Below are 16,688 nucleotides of genomic sequence, written 5' to 3'. Positions count from 1 at the left end.
TTTGTTTCTTAAAAAACAAAACAAAACAAACTATCTATCTATTTATCTATCTATCTCCTTTATTTTATGTATTTATCTTTATGTGGTGCTGAGGATTGAACATTGAACCCAAGGCCTCACACATGCCAGGCAAGCACTGTACCAGTGAGTCACAACCCCAGCCCACTCATTATTTCTTGACTGCCACAATAGACCCTATTTCCTGCCTCCCTGGCACATGCCTCTTTGCTGATGCACCACACCTGCTTATGTCGCATGCTATACAATGTCTTGCTAATTCCTGAATAAACTGTAAGTTGTATGAGGGCAGAGACCAAGTTTATTTGGCTGTTAGAAACAAATCCCCCCCACAAACAACAACAAAAAAACTGAACCAACCAACCAAACAAAAAACCTCCAAACTGCACAAAAACTTGGTATACTTCACTTGCCCAATACATTTTCAGAAATTATTCTGAATAATAATTTCAATCACCTTTGTGCATAATAAATAAATGAAACTAGAAATTCAGGTTATTTTTGTTTCTGGTAGTCAGCACTATTCATGCCAGTCTTTGAAACCCATTACTCTCTTATTCAAAATTACCTGCTTGAATTTCCTACTCCTTCTATCCCCTAAGGGTTCTCATTTTTCTGTCCAACTGTACAAATATTGACAGTAAAGATAATTGTTTACATGCATTTCTATACATAATCTTGGAAAGAAGCCAGTTATAATAAATTCTGGTAATGCATTATCACTGTAATAAAAATACAAGAAGCCACTAAGTTCGCAACAAGCATGTATTTTTGCCACACAGAAAATTCGGCACCATTATCCCTGAACAATAAATGCAAGTCACTGTGTAAACCACAAAGTACTCCCATGCATTTTCAAATGCCCATAGTTGAGAACCACTGATACAAAAAGTACACTTTAGGTTTTGTGATTTCTAGAACAGGTATTATGTATAATAAGCTCTCCTGGCCCTGCTAATCTCTTTGGGCGCTCTTACTTTTTACCTGACACTGTAACCACATTCAACTGTTTGTACCACAATGCACCCCCGCTGCTGACCTAGTGGAGTGTCACAGATTTACTTGCTCTGCTCATTCTACTACAATATCTTCACTCTCATTTGTTGGCTACCTGACTCTTGCTTCCTGTTCGAGATTCAACCAAAGCAATAACTGCAATTTCTCACTCTACCTCTATCCCTTAAACAGGCTAAAGACCTCATGTCTATTTTCAAAGTACTTTCTACCTATCAGACTAGGCCAAGTTCCTCAGCTATCGTGCTCTTACCACATGTGAATAATTCCTTTGGAGCATCCATCTCACTATTAATGTAATTATCTCTAAAGCTCACTCTCACTTTCTATAAGCAATTAGGGGAGAATCTAGGTAATCTAGCAAGGTAGAAATATAAGCATGCAATCTGGAATTAGACAGTGTCCTGATTTTTCCATTGCTATGAGTGACCATGGGCTAGTTTTTCAAGTTGCCTTAGTTTCTTTATCTGCAAAATGGGAAATCACCTATCTCACAGGACATGGTTAGGATAAAATGAATGTAAATTGCTTATCACAGTGTCAAAAACCTGGGAAGTGCTGAATAATTTAAGTTTTTTCCTTTTCACTGTGTTAGCCTTTCAACTGTCTAGCAAACATACGACACATAACAGGTATTTAACTTTGTTGGATATTTATTATTATATTTTGTGCTGGGGCTGGAACCTGGGTCCTCATGCATGTCAGCCAAGTGCTCTATCACCAAACTACGTCACCAGCCCTGAATATTTACAATACTCACCAAAATATACTAAACTGACTTTCACTAGGCATGATAGAGACTAGGTTTTACTTATATGAGAAGCCTGAGCACCTGGAACTTGGTAAATATCCACCGAATTATTCGATTAATGGTCTTGGGGAGTGGGGGGCTCTGTAACATGAAAGACTTACCTTTTTCCTTTGTGGTGGGTTCTGGGGGGCAGATGGGACCCCTTCACAGGTCCTTTCACCACCAGGTGACAGGGATCCACGAGAAAGGTCTTTCATAAAGCCATGTTCATATCTGCTGGGGAACCCTTCCGCTGGGGAACAATATCCCCCATCCAAATGTAAAGGCTTCCTATCCCCTACTAGGGGAGACCCTCTATATAATCCATCTGCTCGAGGCATAGCATTCAAAGGGGAGTAGGCATACATCAAATTGAACTCTGTCCGAAATGCCTGGTCCGAGTTTCTCAGGAGGGTCTGATGTCCATCTCCACTTCTGCTTGGGAAGCCAGTCTCTGAGGTGGGCCCAATGGAGGGATGAGGAGCCAGGTCAGAATGACCTGAGTTGAGCAGGGAAGGTCTGTCAGCACAGTTGTTAGTGTTGGAATCAAGGTATCCTACTTTTGTCAAATCCAGGTCTTTTCGGTGACAGAGCTGAAAGAATAAAAATCAACGGAGACATAGGGTAGGGGAGAAAGGAAAAAGTCAAAGGGTAGAAAGGGAGGTGAGAGGGGCAAAGGTGAACATGGAAAGAAAAGAGGGATGGAAGTAGAGGAGAGAAAGCCATTAACATTGGTGAAAGTTCCACAAAGCAATAGATACAGGCCAGATTACTAAAGAATCCTGGCCTTTCCCAAAATGCTTTAAAGTCTTTCTGGATGAGAATACTGGGAAAGTTAGAATTAGGTAACTGGCCAAATGTGTCTATTTTGCCTGCTTAGCCTTTCATCAGGTTTGCTGAGTCATTGTGCACTATACTATAAGGGACTGGTGGTATAATTTGGAATATACCTGAGCCCCATGCAAACTACAGAGGTACCTTAAGATTAACTGGCTTTTGGTGTTATTAATTTTTACTATTGATGGAAGGTGGGTGTAGGGAAAAAGGTGGAGAAAAGTAGAAGGTAGACAGAAAGGCAAGTATTTAAGCTACTGGTTCAGTAAAGGAGAATGGCATAAAAGACATCAACCAACCAGTTCTTCATTCACTTTCACTGTTAAATAAGCGTTTCTCATCTCATACAACTTCTTGACCACTCAATTCTTTCTTTATCCTCTAATGTATGCCAAACATATCACAAGATCACTGGTGTTCAACATTGCAGAGCATGTGAAATGCTGAAATGTACCAAAAATAAACTTCACCTTCAATTTGGTTATCATTAGCTCTAACACCAAGATTTTCCACCACTAGGCCAACTGTAGCTTAACTGTCTACAAAGCATGGTATCAAAACCCCAAATGCCACACCATGTCAGTCTCCAAATTATATTAACTTAGAATTTTTAACAACCAGCTGAGGAGAAAGTGAGTGAGCTGTATTTTCCTAACAAGATAGTTAAAATACCTGCTACATTAGTAGAACACAACCCTTTTCCAGTTTCATACTGATTTTATAAAATCTGACAGATGCAGAGTTTGGCTAACTCTCATGGACTTTAGCCCTAATTTTTAGATTGGAAGTGAGTGGGGTTAAAGTTTCAGTAGATTCTGAGGTTATGAGACTTTCTCTTTAAGAGGAAAAAGTTTCCATGTAGACTCATGGGGTTAATGATGATTACATTAAGCCAAACCTTACAATAAAAACTCTAGCACTAAAATCTGATTTTGGCATTTCCATAGCATTAAGGTTTCTGAAAAACACACTCAACTGATATTCTAAGAGATACCACTTGTACAGCAACTATATCCCAACCACTGCAGAATGGAGGGAGGCCTATGACACAGAAGCCATGGACTCAGTTTCCTTACACACCCATTAAGAAGCTATAGAGAAGATTTAAGAAAGCTGTGAGACAGAATAACTTTCCTAAGGAAGCTTCTTTAATCTATCAACCACAGCCCCAAACGTCTGGTTACATAGAGCTGTCAGTTTAACCCTGGAACAAGGCATAAGTCACTGTCCAACTCTTCCAATATACACTGCCTAAGAAAATAAATATTAAAAGACAGCTCCTACCAACTTTCCTTATTTGTTAACAAAGAGACCTTATTTATTAATGACTTTAACAAGGCTCTTATCACATACTCAGCATCCATTAAACTTCTAATTCTGTTCTTCTTTAATAGAATTCTTCAGCCACCCCCTCCCCCAAACAACAAAGATCAACCCCATCACATACACATAGCTGCTTAAATTTTCCTCCATCTACATGAACAATCCTGTGTAGTCACAGTCACACAGGAAGAAAGATTCATTCAACTTGCTGTGACTGATCGGCCGCCCTCCAGCCCATCTCCCCATTCACTCAGACCCCCAGCCCTCCCCATACACTCAGGAACACACTCATGCACACTCACTCTCAGCCTCCAAGTGTGATTGAGATGGTGTGATAACTACCTCGGGTGACAGGGACTCGGGCCTATGCGCAGGGGAACTCTCAGGGGAGGATATGTTCTAGAGGAGGGAAAAGCATCTTGTTATTCATCTACTCCAAGTCAAGAAGCAAAACAAAACAAACAAAAAATAAAGCAAGCATAGATGTTAGCCACAACTTGGGGAGGAGGGGAGGTGTTGGATAAGAATGCACCAGGGAAATGTTTAACTGCAGAATTCATCTAAATGGATAGAATGACTTATTAAAATGCTTCCTGGGGTCTTCGAAAGCATTTAAGGAAAAACTGGTTATAATGTTTCATGCTGTAAGTAAACACCTCAAGCATATTATCAGGAAAGAGTTAGGTGAAATTTTACAGGATTATATATTTCTTTGTATCAGAAGAAAGTTTAGCAACCTTTAGTACTTGTTATTGAAGGCATCCTACTCCCTATTCCTTCTTAGAGGAACCTTGTTCATACACCCACATCCCTTCTGATCATCCCATTCCTTCATTGACTTATATGTCTCAGGCCACCATAGTTATCCAGGGGAACATCTTAGCACACTGGGGACTAACAAGGACTGGTCAGTTTCTCTTGAATGAGAGCCCAAGGAAGTGTGAGTGATGAAATCCCTAACTTACAAGCTGGATTTGGCTCTTGGCACAATCTAATTGGACCGGAGCACTTCTAACAATATTATCTTGGTTAGCATCCATTTTACTTCAGGGAACATAGCGAAAAAAGAAAAAAACATGTATGTCACCTAGAATCTACACAGGGTAGCACTCTTACCTGAGGCAGCACTTGCCCAACAATAGGGACTAGGCAGTGGGCTCATGATAGGTAGATGTAAATGACATGTAAAGAAAGTAATGGTGCCGACTGTGACAAGGATTCAGAATGCAAGGGCTGAGGTGAGAAAAGGATTTCCCAACATTGTGGACTCTGGATAAGTGTGGCCCTGGTGGCTGACCTATGCTCTAGTGGGTAGGATTAATGATGTTGTTTTCAGCAGAGCAGGCTTTTAGCTGTGAATTTTATTCAGCGGAGGGTGGCTAGTATCTGTGTGGAGTATGGATCTGAGAGCAGAAAGAGAAGGGAAATTCTAGTGGAAAGGAGAGGTGAATTAAGCTTGCCTTCCCAATGTTACTTTAATTTCTCTTTCTAGATGCTGTCCCTCACACCAGCCCACTACCTCAGCACTGGAGTTTCCTCACTTATCTCCTGAATATTCTTCCCTTTTCAAAAATATTTTCCCCCAAAGTAAGCTGTTTTTTAACTTGTAATATTTTTTTTGATATTTCTTTATCATAGGTTTTCATGGACAAAAGGCTACTCATCTGTACTAGAATATACATAGAGTGTGGCCATTAGTATCGTAATAAGAATGGGTCAGGGAGGTAAAGTTTTTCTTTTTTCTTTTTAATATTTATTTTTCAGTTATAGATGGACACAGTGTCTTTATTTTATATTTATGTGGTGCTGAGGATCGAACCCATGCCTCACGCAAGCTAGGTGAGCGCTCTACCTCTGAGTCACAATTCCAGCCCCTTCTTCTTCTTCTTTTTTTCTTTTAAATGAGAAAGGCTAAATTTCCTTAGTTAAATCATAAGTTTACAACAGTGGAACCTTGCACTGGAATTTTTGCTATTTAATATTTTCTTTCCTTCCTGGTATTCTGCTTCATTAAAATGATTTTTGAGTTTTTAAAATTTTTAAATAAATAAAACCCCCTTGCGTTTGTATAGTGTTTCAATTATTCAAAACAATATAAGGAATACAGAATGCATTGACTGCTTGTTTTGGAGGAAAACTTACTTTCTAATTTCTGTAATATCACTTATAATAATATAATTTGCCTTGATAAAGTATACTATTATATTCATATAATCTAATGGCCTCCAGAGAGAATTTTCTCTCATGATATATATATATATATGTATATATTTAGTTATAGATGAACATAATGCCTTTGTTTATTTTTATGGGGTGCTGAGGATTTAAACCTAGTGCTTCACATGTGCTAGGTAAGCACTCTACCACTGAGTTATAACCCAAGCCCCTCTCATGATATCTTTTTTTTTTTTTTAATATTTATTTTTTAGTTTTCGGCGGACACAACATCTTTGTTTGTATGTGGTGCTGAGGATCGAACCCGGGCCGCACGCATGCCAGGCGAGCGCGCTACTGCTTGAGCCACATCCCCAGCCCCTCATGATATCTTATTATAAAATTCAAATTGCTTAATGAAAAGTCAACTGCAAGTACATAAAATAAAATTAAAAAGTTTTGAATTTGCTGCCTTAATATTCCCTAACAAGAATACCATAAGGAATTTGATAAAGAGTAATTTTTCTAGAAAGGTCAAACACAACCAGGAGTTTGGTTTTTTTTCCCACCAGAAGGAAGTTTTTTTTTTTTTTTTAAATCTTTATTTTTTAGTTGTAGTTGGACACAACACCTTTATTTCACTTGTTTATTATTTTTATTTTTTTTAGAATTTTAATATTTATTTTTTAGTTTTTTGGCAGACACAACATCTTTGTATGTGGTGCTGAGGATCGAACCCGGGCTGCACGCATGCCAGGTGGGCGCGCTACCGCTTGAGCCACATCCTCAGCCCACTTGTTTATTTTTGTATGTGGTGCTCCACCTGCAAGGCGAGCACTCCACCACTGAGCCACAACCCCAGCTCCAGGAAGTTTTGTTCCAAAAGTAAGATATTATGATCTAAAGTAAGGTACAGAACAAAGCTGTGCTTTCAATGTTATTTTCTCCTTCTGAGTATACACAAAAATTCCAGCTATTTTTACTCTTTACTCTCTCAAAAAGGCTGAATAGGGAGGGTGGGATTGGTTAGAACATTTAATGATCAAAACAACCTCTAGAGAAGTGAAAGCTAAGTACGTTTAGTGGTCAGAAAAAGTTTTCTGAGAAGAAAAAGTGTCCATTTAATGTAATTACAGAAGAAAGCAACATGCAAAAGATGAGTTAAAAAAAAAAACAAAAAAAAAAACAAAAACGCATGGACTCTATTCAAACCTGCCACCCAAACTTGAATACTAAAATGATTCAGAATTACATTTTGAAACAGCTGAGGTATAGATTTCTAACTTAATCCAAAGAAGTGAATGTAACAAATTTGACTTTTATAAATGCATGTTGCTAGTCTTGTGTCCATTTTTCATTCCTAACGCATTGAAACAAGAAGGGAAAGTAACCTGGAGTGGAAAAAAACAAAAACAAAAAGACAATCGCCATAAGCCATTCTCCAATGCTTTCTAAATCTGCTCACTGAGGCTACAATGAAAATACCAAACAACCTGGCAAAGACACCTCACCCATTTACATGGAGACACAACCCATCAGTACAATCTAAGCTCTCAGGCTGCTGCTACTAATGGTTACTACAGGCACCTAGAAGCCTCTTTTGACCAAAGTATACAGTAAAGATGTAAAAAGATCCAGCATGCTAATACCTAAAGTTAAGGAGACTGAGGAACTGCATGCCAAAGAGAAATGAATGTGATCTGTGGTAGCATTCTTCCTATTCTGAGAAGTACAGGGGCTGCCAAGATGAGAGGCTACCAGGTTAACAGGCCACACTGACCCTGAGATTTTCCATTCTCTTGGTGAGATGGGGAAGGAAGACAGTAAAGAAACATTTGAAATGACATTATATTTGAAATGAAGAGGTACAAATGATGATTTTTCATATCTAGTACACCCCCAAAGCCAAACCCAAATCACCTCAAACTGCAGAGGAGTGTTGCAGCGACTAGCAGTAGTAAGAGACGTGATTGGCGAGAACATGAGGCTGTATCCATTTCGACACTCCTCTTCTCCTGGGTAAGTCTGGCCAGGTGCGGTCAGTTGGGGGCTCTTTGAGCCTGAACTGGAAGGGGGTGGTGTGACCGGAGACAGAGGCCGAAGTAACTTGGTAACATTCTGCTCCATCAGATAGCGAGACTTCCATTTCTTTAACGGGCTCAACAAGTCTGTGAAATACAAAGCTCGCATGAGAGATGAACTGTAGCTTAATGGGAAGCTCTGTAGTCAAGCTATTAATCTCTGACCTATAATGACTTGTACCTCTTTTGCCTCATCTCATTAAATTAACTCCTGCAATCAAACAAAAAATCCAGAGAAACTCTTAATTACAACTGCACTGAAAATAAGTCTTAAAGCACTCTCTCAGAGAAATTCAAATTATTCTGACAGTTCTTTCCTTTTGAAGACACTTAGGTCTGTTATGTTGCCCATGCTGTGCTGCCCACCATCCTGCTCCCTTAGCCTTCTAAGGAGCTGGGATTACAGATGTGGGCCACCACATCCAGCTCTGAATCTGACAATTCACATGACTGATACACAGAACTAATTTACTGTATCAGAGCAAAAGAGAAATTCTTCGTATCACACCAAGCTTCCAAAAATTTTAAATCTGTGTTACTTTGTTAAAATCACCTTCTACTTAACTGCCACATCACCAACTAAAACTACTGGCATGCCAAATGCATATGCCGTTTACCTTTTCTTATGTATTTGTGCCCCCTTTCAATGGTTCTATAACATTTTGAGCATAAAGAAAAGGCATACATGGTTCCTTGACATGGATCTAATTTCTAGTGAAAAATGTGTATTGATTTTTATAAATATTTCTCTCAACCATTAAAAAAAAAAATCTAGATGTTACTCCTTTTCTCATTTGGCTAACCCCATTTTCTATACTTCTTCAGTCTACTTAAAAAGCAAATTACTACACTACATATGTCAATGACCTTTCAGGACAAAGCAGCCTACTTACTGGAAAATACACACTCCTAATTCTATTCATTGATTGATTTAACAATGGCCATGAATTTACTTAACACCTACTATATGCAAATCACTGATGCATAATGATACAGGTAAGGGGGGGGGAGATAGTCAAAACATATTCTATTTTCAAGAGCTTAAAAATTTGTAAGAGAAGCCGGGTGTGGTGGTGCATGCCTGTAATCCCAGCAGCTCCAGAGGCTAAGGCAGGAGGATTTTGAGTTCAAGGCCAGCCTCAGCAACTCAGTGAGACTAATAAAAATTATAAAACAGGGCTGGGGATGTGACTCAGTAGTTGAGTATCCTTGAGTTCAATCTCCTTTACCAAAAAAAAAGTAAGAGAAAGCACATATAAAACATGCTTGATACGTTTGATGATACTGTTATGTGTTAAAAACAATAGTTAAAGTCAAGTGCGACAGTGTGTGCCTGTAGTCCTAGCTACTTGAGAGACGGAGAAAAATAATTGCTTGAACCTAGGAGTTCAACTCTAGCCTGGGCAAGTGTTGTGTGTGATTTTTACATACTAGGCACTGTTCTATGTGTTTTATGTGAAATATCTGATTTAATATTAACAAATCTATAAATCCAGTAGTATTGTCACCCCACGTTAAACAGGAGGACATTGCTGCATGTACAGAGATATGAGGTAATCTAGCTCCTGTCTTCATTTTATTATTTATTTATTTTTTTATGGTGCTGGGGATTGAACCCAGGGCCTTGTGCATGCGAGGCAAGCACTCTACCAACTGAGCTGTATCCCCAGCCCTCCTGTCTACACTTTAATCACTATGTTGAATTACATCCGCAAAGCTTAGTCAAAGGAGTGAACCTATACCAGGACTTCAGGTAGAAGTTTTGGGTCAGCAGTTAATGATTAGAATAAAACTGGTAACTGGGAAACTATCTGGAGTTAAGAGGTGTAAGGCACCGATTAGGGTAACCTATTTAAATGCAGAGAGAAGAATAAATGCAAAAATATTGGAGATGTTTATATTCTTTCTGGTATCTCAAAAAATTTTTTTATTTTCCTACACTGGAAGTATATTGATGTTTTCCTTTTTTTTCTCCTAGAAACTAAGTTTTCTCTCCTCTTTTAAAAAAAAGTGCCTAGGTATTAGAAAAGGAAAAAACAAACATATAACACAAGGATTACATTCAGAATAAGTTTTTAAATATTTCAAGAGACTTATATAATAAATAAACAAATAATAAAAAGACCTCTGTTCTGTTAGGTCCAACACTGATAATTATTAAAGTCAAGTAAGTGAAGTGATAAAGTTCATTGTAGAAAAACTAGAAAATTTGGGTAAAAACTATTGCCTGCGAATCAGTCTACAGGAGACTCATTTAACATATTTACTGAATACTTATGACATTCTAATGTAAAAAACAGACCTGACATTTCCCTTTATGAAGTTTATAGGCCAGCAGTCTTTGATTACTTACTTTCCCTCCCTTTTAATTTCATTGCATAATAGTTGTTACCCCCCACCCCTTTTGTGGTGCTGGGGATTGAACCTAGAATCTTGTGTGTGCAAGGCAAGCACTCTACCAACTGAGTTATATCCCTAGCCCAGTTGTTAAACTTTATGTGGTCAAATCTATTTGTACTTTAATGTTTTCTAAAACTTCACTCAAGTACTTCTCAGGATTATTATATATGTAGGGCTGAGATTGTGCCTCAGCGGTAGAGTATTTGCCTGGCATGTGTGAAGCACTGGATTAGATCCTAGGCATCACATAAAAATGAATTAAAAAAAAGAATAAAAAATCTTTATTTTGTATTATGTCCATATATAACTAAAATTTTAAATATATAAAACATTATATATGTAAAAATACATACAAAAGTTGAAATCATACTCACAAATTAATGCACTGCATTAAAACCTTCTTTCTTAACATGGTCTTAATGACTCCTGTGTTACTCACACTGCTTAATAATTACTTTTACTCAGAAATACATGGTAAAAACCTTGCTATGAAAAGAAATGTCTGTAATTCAGTTTTTTAAGGGCTGCATGGCATTAATATTACCAAAATTTTATCAGCTTAAGTACCTTTCATTATTTTGCTATTATAAATACACTTCAATGAACAAAAATTTTACTCCTACATATTTTCTGCACTTGTTTCATTGTTTTTTCTTTCTTTTTATTATGACAAATGGCTACATGAAGGATTTTTAAACCAAAAGAATGTTCACATATGTTTACTAAAATTGTATTTATTCTCTTTTAAAATATATTTTTTAGTTGTTGGGAGACCTTTATTTTATTTGTTTATATGTGGTACTGGAGAGTCGAATCTAGTGCCTCAAACATGCTAGGCAAGTGCTCTATCACTTAGTCACAACGCTGGCGCCTAAAAATTATATTTATTCTTGTGAAAACTGCTTGCTCATGTACCTAAGCCTGCATTTCATTGGTCTTTTTCTTGACTTGTTACAGGCTCTCTAAATAATGATACTGATCCTTTGAAAAAAAATGTTTCAAATGCAGTTTCTTGATTTGCTGCCTGCTTTTAAATTTTATTTAAATATTGTCTTTGCTATGTAATGTTTTATGTTTTTACTTAGTCAAATGCATGAATCATTCATTTCTTTGATTTTCTGCCTCTGATAATCAGGAACATGTGTCTGACACCCCACCCCAAGACTATAAAAATACCAGCGGGTTTTCTCTTTATCTCCAGGTACAACTGTTTAACTTTCATTCAGGTTTATTTTCTAGTGTTCTCTCTTTTTAACTACTGTGGACAGAATACGCTTCTCTATTTTTATGATCTCTAGTACTTTTTTTTTTTAGTTAATTCTCTTGGGATTTCTAGGCAGATGATCACATTACTTGTACATGACAACAACACATGCACCCTTTCTTTATTTATCAGTACTTTTACCTGTTATTCTTTTTATCTTGAGTAGTCTCTTTGGCTAACAGTTCCAGGATATGTTAAATAATAACAGTGGGATAATTTGATAACCTACTTCAGGGCTTAAGTGGTTTTTACAATGAAGTTTATAATTGGCAACTGTTTTTACATAGATTAAAACCAAGCATGTTATTTTATTATTAAATTTGTAATAGCCAATGTGCCATTACTGTTCCTTCCCTATTTGATCAACAAATGAATTATATTAATAAATTCTCAAGTATTAAACTATGTTTACATTCCTAAGAGAAGTGGTCCCTAGGACATTTGGTCATCATATACTATTCTTTTAATACAGACTTAAGGTGCTAATTAAGATCACAAATCTAATTTAAAACTGTTACTATACTGTTTTGCCCTTTTTTTTAGAGAGAGAGAGAATTTTTTAATATTGTATTTTTTAGTTTTTGGCGGACACAATATCTTTGTTTGTATGTGGTGCTGAGGATCGAACCTGGGCCACACGCATGCCAGGCGAGCACGCTACTGAGTCACATCCCCAGCCCTACTGTTTTGCTCTTTAAGTTAGTTCTATTGCTACATAATTTAAACTTTCAGAAATGTAAAGTCTTTTTTTTTTAAATATACTTTTTCAAAGTTGTATATGGGCACAATGCCTTAATTTATTAATTTATTTTGATGTGGTGCTGAGGATCAAATCCAGTGCCTCACATGTGTTAGGCAAGCACTCTACACCGAGGTACAACTCTAGCCCGAGGAATTCAGAATCTTTAATGTAACTAGTATTCATGTTTGAAGAAAGAATACTCTGTGTAGAGTAACAATTATGGATCTGATACTGTCTTGAGCATTTTACGTGCTATTCAATCTCTTATTAGCCCCATAAAGCAAATATCATTATTCTCATTTTACAGATGAAGCTTAGAAACACTTAGTAACAACATATAGTTGGTAAAGGACAGTATTGATTCTCAAATAAAGGTCTATTTGATTCTTTTCACTATATGGATATGTCTCCCTTATTAACGTCTCTTTGGTATTTTTTTTTTTTTAAGTTTCTTTTAGACAGACACAGTACCTTTATTTTATTTATATGTTTTTATGTGATGCTGAGGATCGTACCCAGTGCCTCACACATGTAAGGCGAATGCTCTACCAACTGAGCTACAACCCCAGCCTCTCTTTGGTATTCTTGAAAATAACAACAAAAAAACCTCTAACAAATATTTCCTCAATATTTATACTAACTTTTAGCAATATAAGTCACTCAGGAGCGTCTAACCATTGAGCCACAACCCCAGTCCTTTTTTTTTTTGAATTTTATTTAGACACAGTTGCTTATGGCTTTGTTCAATTGATGAGGCTGGCTTTGAACTTGCAATCCTCTTGCTTCAGCCTCCCAAACCCCTGGGATTATAGGCATGCACCACCATGCTTGGCCTAGTGCTTAATTTATAAATTTTTTCCTTATGTTTGTTAATTTTAAGTGAATCCTCCCACTGTTTGCTACAGACTAGAGCAAAAGCTCAAAAAATGCATTGATAACTAACAGTCTTAATTCCCCACTAAATAGGGCATGTAGAAACATGTACTTTCTAGTTTTCAAGGCACTTTTCCTTTAAGTCTCTGCCAAGTCAGGACATGAAGTGCGGTATAATCTCCTTTTCTAATCTTACTTATACACCTACATAATACCCAGCAGACACACATACACACACACACATAGACCATCTCACCTAAATTACTCTAACTAAACTTCAAAAGCTGCCAGTAGCTGGGCATGGTGGCACATGCCTGTAATTCCAGAGGCTTGGGAGGGTGAGGCAGGAGGATTGTGAGTTCAAAGCCAGCCTCCCCAAAAGTGAGGTGCTAAGTAACTCAGGGAGATCCTCTCTCTAAATAAAACTAGAGATGGGGATGTGGCTCAATGGCTGAGTGCCCCTGAGTTCAATCCTTGGTACCCACCCCCTGAAAAAAACCTGCCAGTAAATTGATAATACTGATGGAAATCTGCCAATGATTTCTTTATATTATTATTTATGTTACACATGGATTAATTCATAACTTACAAGGTATAATCCAATCTATGGAGAGAAGAATAAACTAAGTCAATAATTTAAAAAGTGGTGGCCCAGTTTTTCAACCCTAAATTAAAAATCCAAATAAAAGCTTTTTTTTTTTTTTTTTTTTGGTGGTTGTGGGGGTGATGGGGTACTCAGAATTGAATCCATGAATGTTTTACCACTGAGGTACAACCCCAGTCCTTTTAAAATTTATTTTGTGACAGCGTCTTGCTAAGTTGCTGTGGCGGGTCTCAAATTTTTGATCCTTCTGCCTCAGCCTCCTGAGCGGCTGGGATTACAGGAGCATACCACTGTGCCCAGCTAAAAGCAGAGTTTTAATATAAAGCAAATGTTACTAGTAAAAGTTTTTTTAACTGAATTCAAGTTTATAATTATCTAACAAGTTTATGAATATAAAAAAGATTTTTATAAAAATCTGAAATATTATCTTGTGAGCTATAGCTTTATATAAGCTTGAAAATCTAATTTATTTTAGTATTTTGACTGAGTAACATTCAGAAAACGGATGTAGAGATAAACATATGGAAATAACAAAGAAATTTCCCCTTTTGTGTTGGTGCCAGGTAATGGCAAAGGTTAAAAGCACACACTCTTAACACTGAAATACACCCCGGACCTGAAATATTTTTTCAGTTGACATGAACAGGAGAAACTTTGTTAAAAAGACTGTACTAAATAAGTTAACATGTCACCACAAGTTAATATACGAGCGCTTTCAAAGAGAACCCCTTCAAGAGTCACTGTGAAAACCAGTGGTGGAATTTTCATAGCCATATTGTTCAAAAACTCATAAGGAGCTTAAGTTGAATTTAAAGCCATGTCTTCTTAAATATTTTATACTAATTATACAAGTTCACTTGAAAACAACCAATTAATAACAATTCCTTATATTTATTTCATTAATCCTCTGCCCCTCAACCATGCCCCCAACTCAAACACTTAGAATTTTTCCCTGAATATTAGTATTTCACTTTCTTGACTCCCCCCCCTTATAAATATGAATATATATTCCTAAACTTACTACTTTAAATGTATCTAACCTTTTTTATAACCATTTCTGCTGTTATCTGTATACTGTCTAGTTCCTTCTTTGTCGTCCTTGGAAAACTGATCCCTGACTTGAGATCTCTCTCTTCCTCTGTAAAGACAGATGTAAAGTAACTATTTAGAGAACATGCTATTTCTTTTTTTATATCAGAGTACGAATTCTGAAATTTTTAATGTGGACCTCAAATAATGATTGATCATGTATTTAGAAAGGTTTTAGATACATACCTGCATTGTCTTTGCAGATACTAGAATTACTATTCTCATTACTTTGGTATAGTTGCTGCGTTCTAGTCTCTTGGGGTACAGGTGTTTGAGTCATCCCTTCTTCCAAGGCTTGCTTTATCCAGCGCTATAAGGGGGGAAAATCAGAGAATTATCAATAACACCTTAAAACTTTTCAGTACTTATTTCAAACACACTAAACTAGGTCATTTTACATCAAGTGCTGGGAGAGGCAATCCAACACATTCATTCAATAACATGTCAAATCTCAATCTCCAAAATAAGTTTTGTATTTCACTGTATTAGAATACTACCCGATCAATTCCTCTACCAGAAGAAATTAAGGGGGGAAAAAAATACAAGTAAAAACTCCAACTATCATACTGCTTAAGACAGGGTAAATGGGGAGAAATAAGGAAGAAATCTTAACATTTATTTAAGAGACTGGTCAGGTCATACAGAACAAAACTAATACAGAAATACGTGTCTAGAAAGAAGATAAAGTTTGATTTCTTATGAGTTGTCTGCTCTATGCTGGGACATCTGAAGAGATAAAAGATTCACAGGAGGACTTTGGATGAGAATAAATAGCTCTTTACTACACACCAAAAGACTTACTCAGAAGTGGAATAACCTATGAGCTTCCCCCAATCAACTAGTTTGGTTAAATTATGCAGGAATAATGCAAATCACCAGAAAAATCAAGTCAAAAAGAAGACCTCTCTAATAAGTTACTTTCTTTGGTAGTGAATATTGGAATCTAAATTGATGAGAAATAAATTTAGGTCAGACTGTAAGCCTACAAAAATTAGGATAGTAAGAATTTATATCCTGTGGAAGAGAGAACATATATTACCTATAATGTATCTCTTAAGATACATAGTTGTAGGTTCCTCACTGTTCTGTGGTTCCCCTCCCCTGACAGAAGACAGATTGAGTTTTGACAAACATCATTTTCTAAGTTAGACTCTCCCTCAAATGGGAAGAGTAAAGGTGAATAAATTTCACACCTTTAAAGAACATGTATTACAGATAAGCAAATATTCTTTCCACCAAAGAGAACAATTCTGATAGATTTTCCCTTTAGAAACTTATGATGTAAATGTCACTGTGGTCTGCCAAATGAAAACAAAAATAAAATTGTGAACATGAGGAGATGGGAGTGAATCAATATATAGAGGAGACAGGAGTGAATGAATATATAAGAGACTCAAGGGTCATCTGAATTTCATTAATATTCTAGGATATGACCAGGTCACTGAAAAGACAAGACCAAAAACTCCCTTACATACAAAATACCTTTAGAGCTGAAAAGAGAT

The 16,688-nt window shown here is 36.8% G+C and overlaps 1 protein-coding gene across 16 annotated transcripts in view; it reads right to left on the bottom strand.

The window, feature by feature from the left end:
* Setd5 (SET domain containing 5) overlaps positions 1-16,688 on the bottom strand; it is a 123,835-nt gene that overhangs the window by 52,817 nt on the left and 54,330 nt on the right. For 12 of the 16 annotated variants that reach the window (XM_071605897.1, XM_071605905.1, XM_071605906.1 and 9 more), the window contains 4 exons: positions 15,373-15,496; positions 8,054-8,301; positions 4,322-4,378; positions 1,945-2,415 (listed from right to left, as the gene is read on the bottom strand). In XM_071605897.1, coding sequence (XP_071461998.1) covers positions 1,945-2,415; positions 4,322-4,378; positions 8,054-8,301; positions 15,373-15,496 — 900 coding nt within the window. The remainder of the gene's footprint in view (positions 1-1,944; positions 2,416-4,321; positions 4,379-8,053; positions 8,302-15,372; positions 15,497-16,688) is intronic. The other 4 variants (XM_027931991.2, XM_027931992.3, XM_027931990.2 and 1 more) reach the window with 1 other exon arrangement.

Source organism: Marmota flaviventris, chromosome 20 (assembly GCF_047511675.1).
Source record: "Marmota flaviventris isolate mMarFla1 chromosome 20, mMarFla1.hap1, whole genome shotgun sequence".
Taxonomy (NCBI): Eukaryota; Metazoa; Chordata; class Mammalia; order Rodentia; family Sciuridae; genus Marmota; species Marmota flaviventris.
The sequence above is the reverse complement of the archived record's forward strand: the minus strand, read 5'-3'. Positions and strand labels throughout refer to the sequence as shown.